The sequence below is a fragment of the Podarcis gaigeae genome, assembly GCF_964106915.1.
Source record: "Podarcis gaigeae genome assembly, chromosome: 5".
Taxonomy (NCBI): domain Eukaryota; kingdom Metazoa; phylum Chordata; class Lepidosauria; order Squamata; family Lacertidae; genus Podarcis; species Podarcis gaigeae.
Window position 1 is genome coordinate 57,155,785 of NC_139681.1, and position 25,305 is coordinate 57,181,089.

The window sequence follows — 25,305 nt, forward strand, 5'->3', positions numbered from 1 at the left end:
CTGGAGAGCTGCTGCCAGACGGCCTGGGGAAACCAGGCTAGATGGATCTAAGGACTAACTCTGTATAATGCAGGTGACATTGTCATCTAGGTCCAGCTTGGGAAGCAAGGCACAAATGCAAACTTATGCACTTATCCACCAAGGAGTCTGAAGCTTCAAAGTAATTTCTTCTGGAGACGTGGGAAATTCAGGGTGTCTTAAAAAAGTAGTAGTAAGAGAGCAGGGGGCACAGAAGAAGCATCAGTCTGTCAATTAACATTTCCTTGCAAAAAGGCCATCTACCATACAAGGCCATGTGGTAGCCGTCATATGGGCTGCTAGGATTGTTTGTTGGAGAACATGGCCTTAAGTCTGGTAAACAACAACAAAAGCAGTCATCTAAATTTCCAGAGCTGGGTGATTATCAAATTAACACAACTAAGAAACTGAACAGTGTTTTTGTTTTTGTTGGGAACACAAGCCCAATGATGATTTAGCTAACCAACACAAGACTCTTCACATAGGCCTGCCTTTCCATGATAAAACCTTTCTTCCATGGGAGAATGCTGATTAACTTCAGGTCCCTCAGATAGAGGGGAATTTCTTTTAAGCAATGTGCATTAATAAGCTGATTGGGAAGAGACAAGGAAGATTCAAAAGTATCCCTGCGGTTTTTGCACCACCACTGGGGTCACAATGGAGCCAGAGATCTTCTGGCTTTCATCTTATTTTGCTTGCAATCCAGACACCCTGCCCCACCTCCTCCCCCTACCCCCAGCCCATAGGAAAGCAGCTTTCAGTGTCAGCGTATGGTACAAGAGAACAAAGGGATAGGCAGGCAGGCACACACACACACACACACACACACACACACAGAGTCCCTTTGTCTGGGCTAGGCCATCCTTGCCTGCTTCCAGTGAGCTTGGGCTGCTGTTTCGGCAGATTAGGGCCATCGCCTCTGAAGACCCAACTGAACATTCCCAGAACCTCCTTAACGCTGCTTCTCCTTCCCAGGCACAAAGGCAGTCCCTTCCCTTGCAAAGGCAGAAGAAACCCTCCCAACCTCCAGACAAAAAAGAAAAAAGAAAAAGAAGGGGGAAAAGATCAATATTCGTTTGTGTGCGGTTGAGCATCTAACCTCATGCTTGTTTGCAGTGTCAGCAAAAAAGAAGAAGGGGGGAAAACCAGCAAGGGGGAGGGGAGAAAGACCTATCAGGAAGTAAGTAGGACAAGTGAAAAATGCATTCTGGAAAGAGGCAGACTTTTAAAGCCAGCTAATTAGAGGGAAGCTAAATAATACTGAACGGAGGCAGCGCAACCCAAGCAAATCTACAGCGCAGAGCTTCTTGCTCTGATTCACTCTACCAGCTCCTCCACGTACAGTAAGAAAAAGGTGTTCCAAAAATGTACATTGCTGGAATTGGGAGGAGGGGGACTACAAACCACAAGGCTCCCCAAAAGGAGCAGAATCTACAAGCAGGTTGGCTTGCCAACATTTACTCATATTTCAGAGAGGGAGAGGGAAGAGACAGTCATCCAGAACTTCCCTGTCTGCCAACTGTTTCATCTGGATCCATCTACAGCTGATGTATTTTCAGCTCAGCCTGGATGCACGTAAAAAAACCACCACCATCCTCCACTCTGCGGATGGGTGGGGCAGAGGGAGTCAGGCTGTAGAAGATTACACACAGAGTCAAAGCCAAGAACCAGATTACTTAAGCCTCCTGCTCTTTGGGAGGTGTTTGCAATGTGCACCATGTTACACTCAAACTTAGCCAGGAACTCCAGTCCTCCTTTTATTCAAGCTGCATACCACAATCTTCTTCCAACTGCAAGTTGGGTCTGCCTTTCAAACCAGCAATATTACCACTCTACAGACAGCCACTATGCCAGGTGAGCTTTGTGTGGTCACGAAATAACTTAAGGTCTTCCATGCACCCCTTGCAACTTGTTTTTATTTTACTAAGCGCATCAGTCAAGTACCCCAACAATGTGTTGACAGTTTTAGGGTCCATGATGGAAACCTATGATCCACAGGGTTTCTTTGTTTCTTTTTTAAAGCATATCTAGACTCATTGCCTTTTCTTTGACTTCACCTAAAACCTAAACTAAACTAAAAGGCTAACTCCTATGGACGCTCTTTGTTTATATTTTAATTCAACTGGAGAGATTCCTGCATCTTACGGTAAACACATCTAAAGAAAAAGGAACTGCAGGGTGATTAAATAATTTATCCTTAGAGGGGCCTGTTCCTAAGAATTCTGCTGTAGGAACCATTTAAGAAGGTTCAGATGAAGAGAACTATTTCAGTGGAAAGACCACCTCCCTCAGGCTGGAGCCATTTGCAAAATGGTGGCAAGCAGGACATCTCCTGGATCTTAGCTTGCTAGCCCCTAAGTCCAAGAAGCTCATAATCACTGTATTTAAATGGTGGTTTGGCATGATGTGCCTGAAGCAGCTAATGTGTTCCTACCACCATGATTTCAGGCAAACTAGCTTAGCATTTCACTGGAAGTGGCAAACTATAGTCTGTGTTTGCTCTGCAAATGAGACTCAAAATGAAGAGATGCAGGATCCTCTAGCTCTTCCCATGTGGAAAGGAGAAATGTACGCAGAGTATAAACTCTGAATGGACTAGGCCAGCTGTGGGGAAACTTTGGTCCTCCAGATGTTGCTGAACTACAGCTGCTGTCATTTCTGGCCATTGGCCATGCTTTCTGGGCCTGATGAGAGCTGGAGTTCAGCAACATATGAAAGGTCAACGGTTCCCCACATCTGGAGTAGGATATACTGGATTCATGCAACCACAGTGCACCACACACAGTTGTTTCCAGAAATAGATTAGAAGGAATGGGATTGGGTAGATCAATGATATACTACGTGCTGGTGCTCAATTAAACGTTATGCACAGATCAGTTTTTGTTCATACTGAGACAGGCCAAAGGACTTGCATAAGAACTCAAGATTCTTGCTAGAACAAGTTTGCTTCCTGGGAATTAACATGTGAATGTGCACTTTATATGAAATAGGGGGTTGAATGTGGCATAAAGCTAGATTGATGCGGATCTCAATCGAGTAGTCACCTGTGGACTTCCCCCTTCACTGCTTCTCTTAGTTGCTACTCCACAAGATGAACAAGACTACTCTACAGCACCATGAGGCAAACAAGTTAACTGTGTAAACAAGTTAACTGGAGACTGTCTGCACAAACACCATATCACCTCCTGGAGCCACACAAACCAAGAATGCTGTGCTAGCCATTTGTTTCTCAATAAACTAAGTGAGGGGGTGTAGGAGCAGGGTGGGGTGGGGCGTATTGGGTATTTTTGTTCCTGTTCCTGTTTTATAATATATTTTGTGTTGTTGTTGTTTTTTGCTGTGAACTGCCCCGAGATCTATGGAGGATGAAAAGTGGTATACTCATTTAATAAATAATAATTTTAATTCATTAATTTAAATAAGTCTACTTTGAATAAAACTTAGTTCAAAACTGCCCAGTGAAAAGTAGTCACTTGGGCTTGAAAGCTCAGCTATGGCCCAAAAGAGCTGTTGTCAAATTTTTGAGCACAAGGACCTCTTTTCAATCTCAAAAAAATTCACAGATCCCAACATACTAACTGTTGTAATTTTAGGCGCCATTAATTGGAAATACGGACGCAGGTGGCGCTGTGGGTTAAAGCCTCAGCGCCTAGGACTTGCCGATCGAAAGGTCGGCGGTTCGAATCCCTGCGGCGGGGTGCGCTCCCGCTGCTCAGTCCCAGCGTCTGCCAACCTAGCAGTTCGAAAGCACCTCCGGGTGCAAGTAGATAAATAGGGACTGCTTACCAGCGGGAAGGTAAACGGCGTTTCCGTGTGCGGCTCTGGCTCGCCAGAGCAGCGATGTCATGCTGGCCACGTGACCCGGAAGTGTCTCCGGACAGCGCTGGCCCCTGGCCTCTTAAGTGAGATGGGCACACAACCCCAGAGTCTGTCAAGACTGGCCCATACGGGCAGGGGTACCTTTACCTTTACCTTTTAATTGGAAATACATATAATGACAAAAAACTATTATGAACTCAATAATGCTTTTAAATGAGTTGCTGAAGTCAAAGAAGGTAGCAAAATTAATTCATTTATTTCTCCAATATACCTATCAACAAAGCAAACAATTCAAAAAGTTATTGAATATAAAATGTATTCATAAATATAAATTCATTTATTTATTTCCCCAGTATATGCACTGATTGATGCAATTAATCAATTCAAAAAGGCATGAAATATAACTGTATTTATAATTATAAATTCATTCACTTACATACCCAGTATACCCAATGACCAACAACCCAACTAATCCAATTGAACTAAATACAAATGTATTTATTTCCAAGGGAACTCAACTGAAGTAATCCCCAAAATAATTAAAATGAAGACATTCGTTGTTATTAATGTAATGTATTCCTACACATAGAATCAGGGCTATCAATTGTATACTTCAATGAAATCCCTGTACATAAAGCTATTTACATAGACAATTAATTTAATTCTATTTTATTTTATTTATATTTAGCATTTGTATTTTTTCCTTTTTCATAAGCCTGCACGCTTGAGCAGCAAAAGTAACATGGAATGAGAGCCCCTAAAAATCTGCCCCCAAAACGACCTAAGTCAGAAAAAAGCCAGAAACACCCCCTCAATAACCTGCATGCAAAGGATTTATCCTAATAAAGCACCAGAAATAATCTCCAATAATGCTAAAACTAAGGAACTCAAGCGCAATAAGTAATTAGGAGGCCAGAAATTCTTCCAGCGATCCACAGAGCTGCCTAAACTCAAATTAAGGGCCTTCCAGCTGCTGTGCCATGTATTCCACCTTCCACCAATAAGTCCTACACGTAGGGCAATATAAGAGACCAGAAAACCACAGGTGCAACACACCTCTGCAGACAAAGCAGCAAAGCAGAGAAGGCAGGCTCTTCTAAGTACACCTCACACCACACCAGCAAAGAAAAACAAGGAAGGCACAGGCCAAAGCCCCCCTTATTTCCAATGATCAGAAGCTCCTCAATGTTAATGCAGCTCCCCTGGAGATGCAACTGTGAAAATGAAGAATGTGGAGGAAGAAATCAAGTGCTAGTTGGAGGAACATTGCTTGAAGACACTTTGAGAAAACGCCATGCTTGGCCCCCACCTCCGCCAAGGAGTCCACATGCCACAGGCTCTGAACCACAAGTCTAAAGGACATCTAAGCTTAACGAAGTATAATACACACATCAGACTGAAAAGCGCAAGCCCCCAGAGGATGCTCACCCAGCCATTATAAAGTTCAATGAGAAACGTTCGTGTTACTGGAGGAGGAGGCAAGGAAAGGTAGCTTAGTTTAAAGCTGATCCTTACATTCTGTTTCTAGAAGGAAAGCAGTGGACCATGGGAGCACGAGAATAGTCCTTGCCTTGAAGCAGCCCATAATATATGGCTTCATTCAATAGTCCATATGACAAAACACCTGCCAGTACAGTCTCTAGTTTCAAGAGCAATGGGTTTAGCGTTCACAGCGAACTTGCCAAGTAGCTGGATTTTTTTACTTTAGGACATCATAATTCATTGTCTTTCCATCATTCCAGTCTATGTTGTATTAGGAGTCCTTAATTATTATGGTTTCCTGTTAATCAGGAATAGGGAGTCCAATACGGAGTCCAAGGAATTCTGATAGCTATGGTCTTCCAAATGCTATTGGACTTCAACTCCCATCATTCCTGAACATTGGCTATGGAGGTTGAAGCTGATGGAAGCTGGGAGTGCAACCTGTAGAAGGCCCCCAGGTAGCCATCTCTGCTACAAATTGTTAGAGTAGTTAAACATACATGTGGGATCAAGTCAGGCTGGATAGCTCAGTTGGTTAGAGTATGGTGCTGATAACACCAAGCTTACATATTCCTGCATTACAGGGGATTGATCCTCAGGGTCCCTTCCAACTCTACAATTGTATGATTTTATGTGCAGACTTCTCAAAACATGCAATCAACATTTGTTCTCCCATTAGATGAGAGAGTAACAAGGCAATGAGCACTTCTGCTACCATAAGAGCATCAAGACGGGTTGAGTTATAGTACAAATAAGTGACACCAGAGATCTTGGACTGGTACATTGGAAGCTACTTATACCAAACTAAGTCAGGCCATAGGTCCATCTAGCTCAATATTGTCAACACTGGCAGGCAGAAGCTCCTCAGTGTTTCAGTCAAGGAATATTCCCAACCCTACCTGGGCACACCAGCAATTGACCCTGGAACCTCTATTCACAAAACATTGTGCTCTACTACTGAGCTACAGCTCTTCTTTAAAGCATCTTGAACCTCTTCTGCCCTTGAGGAGGGGTCAAGACATCAGTCTGGATTACTCATACTGAGGCAAAGAAATGTCTGGGGAAATCCGGACATATGACAACCCGTGTCAGAAGTGTAGATTTTGGCAAATTCCATTTAAAATAGCTCAACAAAAATAATTGCTCAAAGTAGCACTCCAAATAAATTCAACGCTCTACCAGCAGAGGTCTTGCCAAGCCATGGTAATTTGGATAGTACTATGCCACATTAGCCTTTAAATAAATACTTTATACAACAGAGCAGAATATCGGCTAGGCCAGGTGTGGGGAACCTGCAGTGCTCCAGGTGTTTCTGAACTACAACTCCCATAATCTCTAGCCATTGACCATGATTGAAATGCTGGGTTCTGAAACACGGGGAGGGCAAATTTTCCCCACACCTGACCTAGGTAGGTTAAAACCACTATTCCAGAAGACCACCACAAGGAGACAGGCTGAGAAAGATACGTGCCACATGTAGATATGGAGAACATTCAGATTCAATGTGGAGATGTACCATGACACATGCAAAGAAGTGGAGGTTGCTATCTTGTTCAAAAGAAACACATTCACCTTTCTATAGTTACAGTAGAATACCATGCATTTTTATGGTACGGTACTTTAAAGTGATAAAAGTACTTCTTATACCTTCTCAATAATATTCACAGCAACCCTGTGGAGTAGGTCATTACAATCATCTTCCTATTGCAGAAAAGGTAGCAGGCCAAGGCTGCTTGTTTAAAGTCATCTACTGAGTTCATGGTGAGATTTGAATCTGATATTTCCTGGTTCACCGCTCAATCTCTTAGGCACTGCAGTAGCTCTGTGGAACCAATCTCTGAACCTTTTACCGTAACTTCTTGAGATAGATGTCTTTCCCTCTGGGTTACTGAAAAAAAGCTCTCCTCCCCAAACAGCACGAATACTGCCACCATCTCACCATTTTGATTGCAATGCGAGCCTAGGAACCCCCCCCCCCCACACTAACCAGTAGCCACTAGCATTCTGTCTACTGCTCAAGAGGAGTGTCTGATTCTTGCAAGCTTTGACAGGTTGCAGCATTCTTAATGCCCCAGAGGTTGCAGGCTTATTTATTTTAGTTACATTCAAAAGAGAAAAGGGGAAAAAGGAAGGCTATGTTTCAGGAAATCATGGCTGAAGAGAAAAGGTTGCAGAGACTGGTCAGGCTAAATCCTAAATCTGGCAAGTCAATAAAGCCCTACTGGTTAATCAAATACTGGATTATTCTAAAACCATTTCTGCAAGCATGAAGGGAAAGAGGAGCAGTGGGAATTATATAGGATTTCAGCTACTGAGAGCACATTATTTATGAGAAGGCATAGCTGTGCTTAGTGCTACCTTTCAGTCAACTGTCCTAGGAAAAAGTCAAACCGCCTGAGACCAAAAGCGTGTGGGAAGGATCTTCTCTGCTACTTAGAAAAGTCTCTACTACGGATGCTGCATTCAGCTGAACATTTTGGAACCCGTACAATAAAGAGAAGCAAAATTTACAGAAGAGGGCCTGTGTTCATACCATACAGAACTCATACCAAGCTTTCACTTAGCCAGCACATTAGAATGAAAAAAAAAAAAAAACACCCAGTGTTTAATGAAGAGCCTCACTATTTTACATTCGAGTACACAGGTGGCTTCTAAGGCCTAGAAAGCAGCTGTTTGACCTTCCTGAGATCAACAGGAAGCAAATTCCTGCTCATTTCAGGGCTGGGCACTTTGATCGTGGGGGGACACCACTTAATCTTTAACAGCGAACACACCACATTGGCATCATTTCCTGGGCCACGTGTCCCTCTAGGACTGCCCAGAGCCTTCTCTCCTTAAGCCTAGAAGCAGCACCAAGCGAGCACAGTTGCCAAAGAAACCAACTCTGCAGCTAAACCACCCTGGGCCCCATTCATCTCTGAGGCCACAGCAAAAGCAGTTGCCTGCCAAGCTGGATCCTCCTCCTCTCTCCTCCCTGCCCCCAAGTGCTGACTTTAAAAGCTGTTCATAAATACATGTTTTTAATCCAGACAGAGCTACAGATAGGCTCGTCATTCAAAGCATTCTTTCCCCAGTCACAATGCCCACAGCAGGCTAAGCAGCACTGAAATTACTCAACAAACAGTGTCCAGACTAGCTCTTCTCATAGGCTGCTGAACCCTCAACGGCGTTCTCCCTCGCACGGTTTTTGGAAAGGACATTTCAAGGTTTTTCCCTCCTTCTCACTTCTGTTTGTTTCCACTATGCAGAGAATTGCTATCACCTTCAAATTATTTTTAAAAAGGCTATCAACATCCAAACACATCTTTCCGCTAAGCAAAAACCAAATGTTCTGCAGCTATGAGGCCTAGAAGCGTGCCTTGAAAGAGACCCAAATCAAGATGGTTTTGTCTGGCTGCATCACCTTCACAACCCCCAAAATCTGATCTACACATTACAAAGAATGATGTGACAGACTGGGGCAGAATTCTAGACTGTACCATCTTAGATTGTAAACGAAGGGGGGTGGCAAAAAGGGAGAATTTTAGTACTCTGCACAGTAAAACAACAACAGCAACACTGCACGTGGAAATCTAACGTATCAGAGAGATATGCTCGGGATAGTCTTCTTGACAGGCAAGTCATGGAGAAAACTTGATGGAAGGGGAAGCACTCAAAAATATTCTCCCTGCACCACACAATGGTACAGTCCAGAATACTGCAAAAAAAAAAAAGTGGCTCTGAATCTTGTTGGTTTCCTGCATGGCTGAAGTATGCTACAGAGAGAGAATACATTGGGACACTGCAAATTAAAGAGGGAGGATCAGCAAGTGAGTGGCAAGGCAGTTCACAAGGGAAAGGCCCTTGCTTCCCCCCCCCCCCAATAACATATGGGTCAACTGCCTACTTATACTAGACATCAAGCTATCAGGACACACAAGATGTGGGCAGGGGAGGATGAAAGAGCCAGGAGCAGTGAAGCTCTAGGGAAGCAACCACCTTTTCTTCTTGCTCACAGCCAATCACAACTGTGTTTGCTATCAGGCAGCCCCTTAACTCCCTCTATCTCGTTTCAATGCATGAAAAAGCAGTGTGCTGGCCTTTGCGAGAGGTTCGGATCAAGAGCAATTGCAGTGAAGGGGGGAAGCGCAGAAAGACAAGCGGAGAGAAATCAGGAAAAATCATTTTTCCACATGGGGACTGTACACGAAAGCACAATTTGCAAGGCGAGAGAATGAATAAACAAGAATGAGCCTTCCAAACAATGCAGCCTATACTAAAAAGCGCGTCTTCTGTCCATTTAATTAGTGGGAGGTCAGCGAGAATGTCAAGCTTTGCCATCGAGTTCCTCTGTTCAGGAGGAGGAAATTAGACTTTTAAATTAAGGTGCTTTTGGCCTTTTCAATAGGATTCATACAGGGGAAAGAATGGTTCGCCATGCCTTTGCTCCTCCAACGGTTGCACTAAATGGTATAGATCAACCCAGGGTCAGACTGACACAGCACCAAAATTTATCACTGCCAAAGGTATTTTCTATAGGCTTCCAGAGCTGTGTGTAGATCTGTAGGTCTAGACAGCAAAAGGGAGCCAGTGTTATTCCAGGGGGAAGGCCAAATTGTCACCTTGTCAAATAGTGGCTAGCATATCTTTGAGCGCTACGCAAATGTTAAGTGATGGCAGTAGACGACCACTCTCTGCTTTGCACTCCATTCAAGCATGGCTTGATGAGAATGGGCACACAAAGTGAAAGCCACAAGCTACAATCCCCATCCTCCTCATCTACCCACAAGGTCACTTGAGGGTGCTCACTTTTACTCCCATATGCTCTCCCTCTCCCACAGATGGTATAATGATGAAGGAATAAGTTTTTAAAAAGAGTGCATATAGATGGATATAGACAGATAGATAAGACATACAGATATGGATATACATATATACATACACACCCACACCCCTCATAGGCCTAACTCACATGGATAAACAATCTATATTGTATAGCACTGCCAAATTCAGAAGCCGCCTCCTCTGCCAACTCCTGCCACATGCAACCACCCTTGACCTGTCCATGCATCTTATTTGTTTCATGAAACTCCCTGCATCCGTAGTTACAAACCTTCCCTTCCTAGCATGCACTGAAGCCTGGCTATTTTGCTTAGCGACTCAATACAAAAAAAAAACACCCTGTGAGGGTGGGGTAAGCAAAGGCTAGTTATCTGAAATGAAACCATACAAAAAGGCCATGACAACTAAAAAGGTGGGAAGAAACAGTGCAACCCCGGGGAAATGCAAAATCTATTTTTAGACGAGGTCAGAATTCCCAGGGCACTTACATCCTTATAGCATACTAAGACCCTGGCTGCAATGTCACCAGTATCTGCAATAGTTAAAAAGAGACCATAATCTCTCAGATTCCTATGAAGCAGTCCTTCCTGCTATCTCATAAATTTAATTTCCTGCCTCCCTAAATTTCCATGAAAACAAAAACCCAGCTTAAAGAATTTAGAAGCTGTCCAGACCAATCAGTCAGGGAGGGAGGGGGCGGAGAAGAGAGGAGAGAGGAGGAGGAGGAGGGCTTGGTGGTTGATGGCAGATTTGCAGAGATCACCCAAGGCCTAATAAGTCATTGCAATTTTTTTAAAGCATTTGGTCAGCATTCCCAGTAGAGAGAAATCTCAGAATACAACAGCACTCCTTTGGCAGGGCAAGCAGGGGAACATCAAGGGTGCTGCAGGACAAGGGACTTGAGAGCAGCAGCAGGGCTGGGCCTCTCTCAGGGAGGGAGAGGCAGGACTGGAATAGCTTCTGCTGCTGCGTTGGGGAAGAGGGAAGAGAAAGCCTGCAGCTTAACATTTAAAGTGACAGGCATAGCAGCAAAGGGAGCTGGGAAAGCAGATGGCAGCACGTTTACAGGCCAGCCGGAGGAAACTCATGCTCCTACCGCCCATGCAAGATTATAATCATGAGTGCAAGTATGTTAACTCACAAAAAAGAGGGGGAAAGGAAAACAAAGACAGGGAAGGCTAGGGAAGAGGAAGATCATCCTTGTCAAGATTATGCCTATGCGGAGAACATGACACCGCCATCAACGCTTTAAGGGGGTTTTAAGTACCACCCTTCAAGCACAGTGGCTGGGCTTCAGGAGCCCCTTAGAGACAGTCTCTGGTTAAGGATTCTGTTTTCTCTCTCGCTGCTTGGCTGCCCTATAGTGTGGGTGGAGCTGGACTAACTCTGCATTTTTAAAACACCAAAAGTGAACAGGACTATTTTTCAGCAAGATAATGCACTCCTGCCAGAACTCCTCAAGCACAAAAGCCCACCTGAGTTATCCTTGCAGTGGTCAGTTGCTCCAAGTGATATAAGGTGAGAGAACAGGACATTTGCAGTGAATTTGCTAACACCTCCTCTGCCCAGATAGGCAAAACATGCCAGGCCTGCTCATGCTGAGGTTTCTGGCTGCCTCTCTCTCTCCCTTCCTTGCTACTCATTTGCAATGCTGAAGTATTCAGTTCAATATCTCTCCCCAAAGATGGCTCCTTTTGACATGCTTTGCTCACAAAAATGCATTTCTGTCTGGTAGACCCATTGCCCCCATCTCCATGTTAATTTCACATCCCTTTCATTCAATGTGAAGGAAGGTGCTTTGTCTCCTACAGAACAGATACATCATGGTATATAGGGCATTTCAGACTCAGAAGCATCTTTCCTGCATGTTACCCACAGCAGAACTGATGCAGCAAGACAATTTCCCTTCTATGAGGCGAATACTGAGCTTTCATAAAAGCTTTGGTGTACAAAATGCTTACAATGCCAGACACAAGTGATAAAGCTGAGAGGGGGAAGGGATTTCATGCACAGAATATTTTTTTACTTTTAAAAGACAACTTACAAATATTATGGCTTTAGAGGCAGAGTAGAAAACCTTTGTCACCCCTCTTCTCCCTGTGTTGCTGAACTTTCAACTCCCATCAGCCTCTGCAAGATTCACCAATTACCAGGGACGATGGGAGTTGCAGTTTAGCAATATCTGGGAGGGCCAAATGTTCCACATAACTGTTTTAAAGTTATGTGTATCCCTGTGACTCAGGGGTGAGGAACCATTTTCTAGCCAAAGACTGCATTCCCTTGTGGTGAAACTTTAGGTGGGCTGCATGCAGGTGATAGGGAGAGCCAGAGGCAAGAGTGGGCAAAGTAATGCATGTGAGAGCAGACTACATTCCAGCCATGCAAAAGGCAGGAACACACATTATCTATTTATATTCCACTATCAAATACACATTCAGAGTAAGCAAGGCAAAAGCACAGAGAGGGGCAATAAGCAGGGCTAGCAAGTGGTGTGGTCTAAAGAGTCCGTAAGGCAATATTCTGCTTCCCCTTGGCCTCCCCTCTTTTAAAGGACCAAGTTTAAGAGGAACTACATGTGGCTAAAGAATGGCATTTTAAATGGTGCCTATGCCATATCATTAAGTCTACTGCATTTGCTGTAAAAGTATAGGCACACATAAAGAGAACAGGGAATTTTTAAAGATGTGTTTATTTCATGCTGTAGTCTTTCAAATCACTTTTAAAAGCACTGAGAAAGGTCTTCAAAAAAACCAAAACACTTCAATGGCTGCAAATTCGCAAAATGAAAACTAAACCAGTTCAGTGCTGCAAATCATTGTAGGCAAACAAGGGCTGACTTTTGAAGAAACACATACCTTGAGCTGTGTACACACTCTACATTTAAAGCACCTTGCTTCCCCTCCCCTAAAAAGAAAGGAAGGAAGAATTCTGGAAATTGTAGTTTACCCGTAACAGAGCTACAATTCTAAGCACCCTGAACAAACTACAGCATCAAGAAGGAAATTGCTCAAAGATGAATAAATTTTTGAAAGACAACAGAAGCCAAGCCACAAGCAAACTGTGCAGACTTCAGTGTTGATCCCCCAAGCCAAGGCTCCTCCCACCCCTCATTCATTACTTCCTGTTTTAACTGTAAACTAAAGCTTAATTTGTGTCCAAATTGGCAAACTATGATTTGTGATTACTTCAAACCAGGAACTTCCAAAGCAGGAAACTGCCCAAAAGCAGTCAGTATCTCTTAGGACATGATACAAAGGTTCCATGCTTAGCCCAAAAGGTATAAAGACTAAAGGTCAGAAGCTCCTGCATTGGACCCTATAAGCTAATGGAAATGGCTGCAGACTTCCCACGATGGCCCAATCCAACACCAGAAGTCAAAGTTGGATGTATTCCACAACCATAAAGTTCCAGTGCTGCTGATGAAAACTTTTGATTCTGATGCCTTGGAATTTTAAATATTTTCCATAGCCCTGTTTAGGGCAGTTAGTAGCTTTTAGCAGCAAGAAACATTCATTCTTAATAGTTCTGACATGCTTGATGGAGGTATTGTTCTAGCAAATTGGTTTCTTCATTAGTGTCTCTTGGACGGCCATATTCACAATGAAGATTTATTTGTTTTGCAATGAGATAGACTACTGTACCAAGCCCTTACAAGAGTTCAGCTCCTCTGCAAGCTGAACTCTTGTGAGGTTTGGTTCAGCACAAAAATTATCTTAATTGTGAATCATGGCAGTTGATACACTGCTGAAGTTTTTTTGTTTTTGCTAATGATGCACCTTAGGATGGTGCCTGCAACAAATGCAATTTAATTAACAGATTTATCCATGGTGAACTTAAAAGCCACAATAAGCAATAAGTCAAAAGCAACAGAAACATGCAATAAAATAAAAAAAAAAAGCAGAAGTGTTAGTCTCCTGCAGCATAAACAACAAAAAGTCTTGTGGCACCTTAAAGACTAGCAAATGTATTATGGCATAAGCTTTTGTGGACTGAATCCCACTTCATCAGTTGAAATCTTAGTTGGCAGGTATATGAAGGAGAAAACTGAATGGCAACGAGAAACAAAGTTATAGGCAGTAATAATTAGAGCTTAAATGTATGTCAAATAGGCAAATCTTCTACAAAAGCAGACTGGTGACATTGTTGAGATGAATGTATTAACACCTGTAGTGGGGTAGCGAACCATTCACAAGAAACAGTCACGGATAACGTGGCTATCTTGGCATCATAAGTGAAATAACATTTTGTAGTTCGATAAAAATCCTTTGCCTCAATTAAACCCACCAGTGATGACACTGAACATTCAAATTAGCAGTGAAATGGAGATCCCCTCTGCTTGCATTTTCAGCAACAGGCCAAAATAGGTTATAGGCCTTTTCTACAAGACTCCCACCAACCAGAAATAGTCCAGAAGTCTGATCTTTCCAGAAGGCCTAAGAACAGAACTGGGCAGCAGTCAGATTCTTTTTTAGAGTCCTGTACCCCTGCTTAGTAGTTCTACTCTCCAGGATAAACTAGAATTGTGGAAACTGAAAAGCAAAGATGAAGTCCAAATTTATTTGATCACAACCTTTTTGAGAGGGTAAAATGGGAGAGGAAGTTGCAATCCCACTACAATATCCACATTATAGGTGCAAGCTATTCCCTATGCATTTTGCTCAATGTCAACAGTATGCAAAATTATTGCACAACTTTTTTTAAAAAGGCTTCTGCTCGTCACAAATTTCTATTGTGTCTGTTTGGGGGAATTGCCCATACCAGTCTGTATGTAAGAGGCCTTCCCTCAGGCAAAGACAACACAGTTTCTCGTAAAGGGCAGGCAGGAATTTGACGGGTTGAAATTATACCTGTATATCAAACAAACAAAACTCAGAGTTCTGTTTATGAGCAGACAGTGTGCAAGAGGGTGCATACTTAAAATATGCATGCTTGTTTTTCACCTTGTTTAGGGTTGACACAAGTACCACCTCCTGGTATTTCACTATCAGCTCTGTTACTTCCTAGGAGGACAACCCACTGCAGTTTTATCATGATTCTGGCACTAACTTACTCTATAAAAATATTTTCTGGTTGTCACCATTTCTCTTGATGCCCAGAAGCCACCAACAAAAAGGAAAATAACTGCAGGGAATTAGAAAAAAACTGTTTCACACTGGGGATAGCTCAGTTGGCAGGGCATGAGACACTCAATCTCAGGAATGTGGCTTTGAGCCCCAGACTGGGTAAAAGGATTCCTGCATTGCAGAAGGTTGGACTAGATGACCCTCGTGGTCCCTTCCAACTCTACAATTCTATGACAATCTTGTTTGCACCAGGTTTCCAGACACGTGAAATACCATCTCCCAGTGTGCGTGGAGAACACATCTGCCCTGAGCATACCCAGGCCTAGCAACCTGTGAATTCTGCACAGACGTTGCCCCTGCGCCAGCCTCTTCAAGCCCCTCCTGGTCCTTGGATACAGCAAGGAAGGGGGTGGGGGGGGGCTATTCCTCTCAGCAACAGTCTCTTCCTATGCTTCTGATGTTTCCTGCACCTGCTCGGACTCTCCCCCTTGCTACAGCCCCGGCTCCTGCTTCACAGGTGGGCACAAAACCCCATAAATCACTGGCCCCTTCCCCTGGATGAGCCCCAGGTAGGAGCATCCCTATGTCTGCAACACAGCTCTGCCATTCCCTGACAGCATCTCCCTTACACACTTCACGTATTTACTGCAGCACACTTAAATGCTAGACGAAGCAGCCCCTAACTGAAGCACAATAAACATCCCTCAATTTTCTAGGCACATCGGAAGCTGCGAAATACAGAGACAGACCCCTGGCCTGCCTGGCTCAGCATCTTCTGCACCAGGGGAGCTTTGGACAAGGCCAGAAGCCAAGTGGGTGGAGCAACAGAGGCAGCTCATCTCTACAGTTCACAACATTCCAGCTGCACAAAAAGTTTCTACATGCCCCTCTCTCCATCCAAGCAAGGCACATCACAAGAGTTCTAAGACACATTCCAGCAAGTACTTGAAGGGGGCACGGAGCAGGGCTGGTCAGGTGTGATGCAACTAGAGAGGCGTGTGGAGGGTCACTTTCGATCCCTGGGGCTAAAGTTGCCACCCTGGTGTACCCTGACTGACTGGGAGCAACTCTTCAAGGTTTCAAACAAGGGACATTCTCAACACTCCCCAGAGAGGCCAAGGATTAAAACGAGGACCATCTGCACGCCCAGTGGATGCTATGGCTCTCCCTAAATGTTTGGAACAGGGCAGTCCATATTTATTTTTTGCAGAACTGTAAAGTACAGTGGACGCTCGGGCTGCGAACGTAATCCGTGCAGGATACACGTTCACAACCCACAGCGTTCGCAACCCACAGTGGCGCGTCTGTGCATGCGCGGGTTGCGATTCGGCACTTCTGCACATGCGCGACCCCCGAAACCCGGAAGTAACCCGTTCTGGAACTTCTGGGTTTTGGTAGGTCCCTAACCCGAAAAAACGCAATCTGAAGTGTCTGTAAACCGAGGTATGACTGTACTGCAAGCATCTTGACACAGCAACCCCCCAATCTGGTTGGTCCCCGTGAATGCACAGTGCTGGGCTAGCTTGCACCTTTGACCTGATCCAGCAGGCTCTCCTTAGGTTCTCATTCATTTAAAAAAAGACAAACGGGCTCACAAGACAAACTGACTAAAGGCTCAGCAGGGTATATATGCGCCCTTTAACATACCTGGCAACAATCCAGGAGTGTGCGTTTGATTTCTCCTCCCACCACCAGCTAAGTGTCTCCCATCTGCTGTTGTACTTACCACTTCTTTACCCAAAATTAAGCCATTAAAATAGCCCTCCAGTATTGGCAGAAACACTCCAAGAAGATGCACCCTAAACTTTACCACTCATGAATTCCATTGTTTAAAGGTCAAACATTCGTTATTAATCTTTGCCCTAGACCCTTGTCTAGATCTTAGCTGCCTTTTCCTAAAGCAGGACGGGAGAAACTGCCAAGCGCCCAACATTGCTAGTCTCCCAACATCCATCATCCACAGCCACAATGGCTGCTGCTCAGAGATTATGGGAGCTGCTGGACTACAGCTCCCCATACCTCTCCTAATGCTAGTTCACAGTTTAGGGGGCCCTTCTACCAGTGTGCCTCATTTCATTTCTGAACATTAGGTCCATGGGGGGAGCCCCTGAAGTGGAAAATGGCCTGGAAGGGAAAGTGGAAGGGGCACAATAAAGTTTATACTAAAACTGGGTTATAATAATAATAATAATAATAATAATAATAATAATAATAATATGCCTCCTTCTCATAGGACAGGATGCCTTTTTCTATTCTTTTTTCTTTATCTTTTAAAAAGCATGATAGAGATTGCTTAATATGCACAATGAAATCTGTGCAGCCTAAAATCACATGGCTGTCCAAAAAAATAAGAGGTTTCCAGGGAAATTGCCACATAGGAGCATATAGAAACAGGATTTTTAATTTTTCAAAAAGGGGGGGGTGACACACACTTTTTTGCAGAGCAATAGAACAGTCAGGAGGAGGAACATCTCAGCATGCTAGTCAAAGGTGGTCATGAGAGATACAGTGGCAAGGCTGATGCTTCTTTAATGAAGTACTAACCTTCAAGCAAAGAAACTGGGAATGTAGCAGCACTCAAGACAGGAAGAGGTGCAGACTGCATCAGATACTGGCAGCTATATCACCAACAACACACATGGTGCTTTATGAAGAAACAGCCTAAGCAAGAGATGCCAGTCCCTGCCCCCACTTCATTTACAGCTGAAATTTCAACAGTAGAGGAAAACAAAGGAAGGGCAGGGGGAAAGAGACACTCTTGAAAAAGGAATGTGCAAGAGCAAGAGCTACTACGTATACTTTGGCTCCATTCAGACGCATATTATGTGAAAAGACAACTGGGATGGGCATACCTCTAAGCTAGCAGTGCTCTTTCAGGGAACAGCAGAGTGATGTAGCAGCTCAGATCTTTCAGAGCTTAAGCAAATATTCTATTCAGATATTATTGCAGGGGAAGCCTCAACATTAAAAACCTCATTACTTTCCGTGAGAAGTGGCAAACACAAGCTCAGGGGTGGTTAAAAAGAGCTATAGGAGACAAGTGAGCCTTCGTGCATTAAGTAGCTTACCACCCAAAAGGTGGTAGGTTTGGCAGAGCCAAGAGAAGCACACAAGCTACACTGTACAATGGGCAAGCTCTTTGAAAGCAGGAGAACAGAACCCAGATCTGCCCATCCCAACACAACAAGGACACAGAGTTCAGCCGCTGTAGCTGGTCCAGGCCATCCCTGCTTATTCAGGCAAATCCCCAGCGGAGATTCTGGAAGGAATTTTGTGCAACCTGAGCAGAATGCGGCCCAACTACTAAAAGAAGGGAGAGACTAAAAGGAGACTGGTCGTAGCTTCCACATTAAAAAGCCTTCAGCAAAAGAAAGAAACCCCAAACAGAAACTTCTAGCAGAAAGATGGGTGTGGACCCAGCTAAAAAATTCCTAAAAATTGACTCATTAAGAACAAGCTCTCTCTAAAATGAATTGCCACTGGGATTTGCCAGTCTCAATTCACCAGTCACGTCATCACCAGGCCTCTCCCAGATCTGGGGGAAAAAGGCATCTTTTCTGCTTAACCCAGCATTCCTCCCTCTTCTCCCTCATGGGTGCCTATTAATAGAAAGAAAGGAGGGAGAAGGGAGAAACCAACCCTTTGAGCTTCCTAGCAGCCTAGCTAGATCTTCCTTCTTCCTGTGTGGGCGTGGTGGAGCCGCTGGCACCTCCAACGAGATCTTTTGGCTTCCCAAAAAGAAAGGGGGGGGAGAGAGAGAAAACAGCCTTCCTGTTCAAGCTCACAGGCTCCTCTTTCTGCCCCGAAAATCCCCACAAGGACCTGGCTGTCCAATTGGAAAATAATGAGATAACAAATTTTATTTACAACTCCTCTCTCTCTTTCTTTCTCTCTCTCCCTCCACTCCGCTTTTTAATGGCTAAATCGTGAGTCATTTTGGCACTGTTAGAATACACAGGAAGTTGTCCCTGTTTTACAGGCACCACTGTTCATTTGTTGTTAAATATTTATCCTACACAACGATGCCTGAAGAGAAGCTGAGGGCCTGTTTGCGCCGCTTTGAGGTTTCAAGGCAACAGGATCGGGTCAGAAAGAAGAGGCAGGGGCCTAAGCGAAGAGGAACAAGGGGGGGAAAGGCCTAGGCAACCAGGCTTGGGGAAGATGCTGCCTCAGACACCTGCCTGCCTGTTTGACTTATGCCACATATTCAGGCTCACATCCTTGAAGTAAATTTGAAGTAACCTGCTGTAAAATCTCCCTCCCTGCTTCCAAGGTCTCCTTCACCAATGCAGATTAGAACCATAAGCATGTGTAAATGGAAGTGTTGTGTGTGCGTGCTTATGGGTGAAATCTATTCTTTTAACAGTCTTCAGTCACCTTTTTTCCACTATTAGCCAGGCCACGCTGCTGCAACTACATTAAATGACCCTGAGGATGCATCCCTCAGTCAACCTTCATGGATCCTTATGGAGATATTCTGTCCCAATCCCCCAATTTCTGCATGTGCAACACCAACCAATAATGCCATTATCTCAGGTTTCAACTTATTATCCAAAAGCCACAGATCTTTGAATTACAAATATCTCCTTTGCCATTCCACACACACACACCCCACCCTCGCTGCTCCAAACACTGTTCCACTGATGGGACATAATGCTACCCTGAACCTGCTGGGCATTTAGGCAGGCATGCCAATGAAACTCCCTTTCTCCCAACCCTAAAGAATGGCTTGTCACTGGGATAAGCCCTCCCATCTGGATGGTTCAGAAAGGAGAAATGGCCTCCCACCTTTCCCCTCCAGAGCATGAAGCCAAGGCAATGATGAGAGAGGGACGGAGGTCATATGGAATTTTCCCCCTTCTCAGCAGCTTGGCCCAGAAAGGACAGGGAAGGGAGGGAGGAAGATGGAGAGTTGACATTGACAAGCCTTACAATAGGAGAGCTGCATTGTAATCAAGGCCTGGCTCCCAACCCCTAGGAGAAAAAGCTGCCCGAAACCAGATTTCAGAGCACTCAGCCGCCCAGTCCATTGGATTTCCCCTCTGCTCCATTCTTGTGGGAGAGAAGCAGAGGGGTTGGGCCTGTCGAAAAGGTTCCCAGGGCAAGCCAGAGAGCAAAGGGAGGCTTATTTAATTAAAAGGGGGGGGGAGAAAGCAATGTGGGGGCAGGAGTTGCCAAGCATCATTTGCAGCACTTGCGGACTACTGAGAAGAATTATCTACAGGGAGAACCCTTTTATACCTGCTAATAGGCCTGTGCTTATCTCTTAACTATATACAAATGACCTGCAGCTTTAGCAGATTTCCTCCTATTCTCCCAATTGTTTGCGGAGCAGTTAGAAGATTTGAAGGTCCTATTGTTTTCACAGGGTGACAAACAACCTCAGAGACCACCACCACACACCCCATCCCCCCACTATTGTTTGAATGGCCACATTCAAATTGAAAGCAACACACACACACACACACACACACACACACACACAGCCCGCTTTACCCGCTTCCCTTCCCCCATCACATCCTGTTCAGTGAGGGTCTATTTCCCTTGATGCATTTCTAATGAGGCCTGAAAAGATCATGTCAGCTTTTGTTTACTTCCTCGTTTTCAGCACATCTAAGATGTCAGCACAAGCACTGGTAAAGGTGGAGCAAGACTGCACACAGCAACCCACAGAAAACCCTTATTGGCACCGATGGGAAAATATTTTCTGTAGGCCTTGCAAAAAAATAAATAAAAAATAAACAGAGATAGAAAGGTCACCTTTAGACAGAATGGCTCCTTATTGTAAAAGGCACCATTTGAGTAGAAGAGGCAGCCTTTCTCATTAAGGATAAAACTGTTCCTGGCAGAACTAGAGGTTAAAAAGAGCTGCTGGGCCAATATTGATCCAGTTGATGTGCAATCGAGAAAACTGGAGGGGAGGGGGACACACAGTTTCATTGCACCATCAGTTATTATTTACCTTGTCTCGGCAGTGCCTTCTTGGGCCTCTGATCAGGCCTGGCAGATCTAATGGGTTTGGGTGTGGGGGGTTGGTCTTTTATAAACTGGATACCCTCTGTGGCAGAGAATTTACTTTTTGAGCTTCTCTTGCACGGCACCACACACTCTGCTAGTACCTTCCAGTCCAACACCAGCAACAACATGGAGGCAATTTTCCACACTTACCCTGATCTCATTGCGCCGGATCTCCACGTCACACACCGAATGCCCTTGGTGTGCCCCACTGTAGTAGCAACAAAACTGGCAAACCGCAACCTGCTCAGCCTCGCAGTGGTACAACCGGTAGGCATTGTGCTGGGGGCAACTCCAGGCCCTGACGTCATCCGCCTCCACCAGGAGGTGCCCACGTGCTGTGGAGGGCTGCTGCAGGTGTGTCTGAACATGAGACTGGCAGCAGGGAGCTTCGCACCTCAGGCAGATCTTCTGGGCAGGCAAAGGTGGCCCACGCCGGCAGAAGACACAGTGTAAGACGGAGGGAGTCTTTTCCAGGTTGAGAGAGTTGAACTTCTCCACAATGTTGGTCAGCTTTAAGTTCTTCTCAAGGTTGGGCTTTTGGTTGTAGGCCTGATTACATTCAGGACAACGCACAAGCCCTGTCTCTTTGGCCCATGCCTCTCCTATGCATCCTCTACAAAAGTTGTGCTTACAAGGAAGCTGGACAGGTTCCACAAAGACATGCAGGCAAATGGGGCATATAAGTTCTTCTTCAAAACAGTTCTTCCAGTTTTCAGCCATGTCTCACACCAACAGATTTTTATTTTCAGCAATCTCTCTTTAAAAAGTCAGTTTTTGGTCTACTAACGCAGATGGTGATGAGTTTCCACTTTTGCAACAGAAAGGCCACTAAGTTGCTAATGAACAAAAAATATAAAAATTAAATTGAGAATTATCTCCTAAGATTCCAGGTAAAACAACACACGGAGACACACACCGGAAAACCCAGCAGCACGATCCAATAGGTACAATTAAGTTAACAACAAAAGCTTGCAAGGTTTAAAATCAAACAATCTTTATATCAAAGTTTTAACTTTTGATTCTAAAAAGCAAAGGAAAGAACTTACCGAGAACTGAAAAAATTCCATACAAAATCCAGAATGGAGTCCAAATGCCATATAAACCTTCTAAGTTAAACACTGCCAAATTATTGTGTCTTTCTGCCCAAGATTTGATATTTTAAAAGAACTTGTATCTCTCCTGATCAAACTCAAAAGAATCGCTTTTCAAATTATTTGTCCTCCCATCAAAGAGTTCAGAATGCAAGTCTTTAATTAAACCACAAAAAAAGTTGGGAGATACAATCCAAACGCAAGACCAGCTAACTTCTAATGCAGCTGAATGGTGCAAAATATATATATGTTCTTCATTGGCTTTGGAAGAGTGCAATCTCAGTAGGAAGACGGGTCAATCATTCGGATGAAATTCCAGCCCAGAGCCAAAGGGACCCTCCCATCCTTAGCTCCTTTCACAAATAGGAATGAAGAGAAGAGGGGGGGGACAACCCAGGAGGGTGGAAACCACTGAAGACAAATTCAACCCAGAGAATCAACCTGCTCACAATACCTCGTGGGATTTCTGCCTTCTTAAAATCTGCCTCGGTTTTTATTTTAGCAAGACTGAAATGGAAACAATCCTCCCCCACTTCCAAAAACCCTTGGTCTTTTGGAAAGTGATGGGTTGCTCTTGCTGGAAGGAAAACAAGTATGCCTTGATCAAACTGAATAGGAATTTCTCAACTGCTAATGAAGAGCCCAGCCCCCGCCTCTTCCCCTTTGCTTCTCTGTTTTCCTTCTGACATGAAAGCTATTTCTCCTTTTGGAACCAGCCTGCAAAAAAAAAAAAAAAAAAAAAAACCGGAGGGGGGAGGAGAGAGAGGAGAGGAGAGACAGCAGCAGCTTAAAGGGAACTGCTGAAATGTACAATTCCAAGAGGGCACAGTCAGTCCTCAGCCATTTTGAGCTGATTTTTTTTAATTGGTAGATTTTTAAATTTTATTTTAGAAAGTAGAAACAAACCTGTTTAAAAAAAAACACAGGAGGGGGGTAGAAGGGGTGGATGGCACCACCCTGCAAAGTGTGCGCCTGATTGGGGGGGGGGAGAGAAGAGAGGGAGGGAAGGGGAGGGTTTTAAATTGAGTTTATACAGCCGCAGCTGCTGTGCCTTTTAGCTTTTATCATCAGATCAAAAAAAACCCTACATACTCCTCACAACCACCTCCAGCCATCTTGGGTCTCCCCTAATCTTTTAAATAAAATTCTATTTTAAAAACTGTGTGTGCGTGTGTGTGTGATTTATAAATATATATATATATATATATATACTGTATATATCTATATATACACACAAACACATACACACAGGCACGCACCTCTATCTTCCGCACCTCTTTCTAATGCTCCCTCAGTCACAAACAACAAGAATTAAGTAGCAGACCAATGGATCAGACGATCTTTCACCTTTGCCACATGCAAGAGAAACAAACAACATAGAATAGAGCCACGATTTCAACCCGAGAGAAAAAGACCCCACGAAAATTAAAGGGGGGAGGGTGTCGGATGCAGAGGAGAGGTATCTTATTGCCACGCTATCACGCAGAACGAAAGCAGGGAATAATATAGACGTTCCGGATCACGTAAACTGGGCGATAGGGGTGGAAAATAGGTTTATATGTCTGATTATTCAGATTCAATACACCCCCAACCGGGGGGGAAACAAAACCCTATATAGATTTTTTTTTATTAAAAAAAAACCTTTTCCTGATGCAAGGCGCAGGATGGGGGAGTTAAGCGAAGAGCTCTTTTTCCCCAGCATACATACAGCCAATTTAAAAAAAACACCTATTAGCCCCCTCCCCTCAAGGTTTGCAAAATAATGCGAGAACGAGCCGGGGTGAGAGAGAGAGAAAGAGAGAGAGAGAGGGAGAAAGAGAGCGGATGGCACAATAAAAATTAATCGAGGTCTTTTGCGTAGATCGACGGGGTGGCAATCAAGGTGAAGGGGGGTTGCCTATAGGAATAGGTAGCGATGCCGCCGCCGCCGCCGCCTCTTCCTCTCCTCTTCTTCTCCCAGGGGCGGTGAAAGCGCATTAGGGTCGGTGTGAAAGGGGGGAGAGGGGTGGGTGTGGGGTGGGGGGGTATGAAGGAACTCAAGGGCGGAAGGATGACTAAAGATCAAGGGCGCATCGCAGGATTTCCCCTTCTCCTCTCCCCCCCCCCCGCCCTCCCCGGCTCGGCTTTAAAGGAGGAGCGGCTCAACGCGATCCCGGCTTCGCGTCGCCCGAGCAGCAGGGCCCCTTTAACCGATCAATAAGCCGATCGATCGATCAATCGGTTCCGATAAATCACGAAACGCGAAGTCCTCCAGAGGAGCAAGGACAAAAAAAGGGGGGAGGGAGGAAAAGAAGGAAGGAGGGAGAGAATGGGGAGTCCAATCCGGAGGGAGCCGCTGCCTCCGTCCCGGGCCTCGCCTCGCCTCGCTCCCCTCCCCTCCGCCGGGTCTGCGCCCAGCCCAGCCCTGCCTAGCACCAGCCGCCGCAGCCACCGCCAGCCCCTCGCTGCCCGGCTCGGTCGACTCTCAGCGGCTACCGCCGCGGCGCTGCTCAACCCCTTCTCCGGGGCCTCACGTGACCCGCCACAATTTGATACATTAAACACAGCGCGTCCGGCCTCCCTTAAAGGGGCGACGGCGGCGGAGGGGCCCCCGAAGCAGGCCGCTCGCTCGGGGCCCCCCGTGGTCGTACTTACTCGCGAGCCGGGAGCCACTAGGAGCGCCTCCGCCCTGCCGGAGGGGAGCCAGCCATTGCTGAGCTTCCCCTGCTCCGCTTACCAGATGTCGGGGGGGGGGGTGAGTCACAGTGGGTCACACTACACACACGCCGGGAAGGGGGGGTAAGAAACGTGGCCAGGTGTACCTATCTAATAAGCACAGGACCTGCTTTCTCACAATGCGTACTGCATGCATATGTATAGAACCTATTACCGGCGGCGTACCGCACTGGGTACACCTACCAGCTGCCTTGCAGAGGTCGGCCGGGGCACGGTGAAGTGAAACGACAGAGGGGAAAGAGAAGACCTTGTGCACCACGAGGGGACGGGGAAGCGGG

General features: G+C 45.1%; 1 protein-coding gene across 3 annotated transcripts in view; it reads right to left on the reverse strand.

The window, feature by feature from the left end:
• Positions 1-25,034, reverse strand: part of TRIM8 (tripartite motif containing 8) — a 66,428-nt gene extending 41,394 nt beyond the window's left edge. The window contains exons 1-2 of one of the 3 annotated variants that reach the window (XM_083738015.1): positions 24,947-25,034; positions 21,372-22,057 (exon numbers count right to left, since the gene is read on the reverse strand). In XM_083738015.1, the coding sequence (XP_083594141.1) occupies positions 21,372-21,941 (570 nt within the window). In that variant the 5' untranslated portion in view covers positions 21,942-22,057; positions 24,947-25,034. Of the gene's footprint in view, positions 1-21,371; positions 22,058-22,267; positions 24,808-24,946 lie in introns of those variants that run through there. The other 2 variants (XM_083738014.1, XM_083738016.1) reach the window with 2 other exon arrangements.
• Between the last annotated feature and the right edge of the window lie 271 nt (positions 25,035-25,305).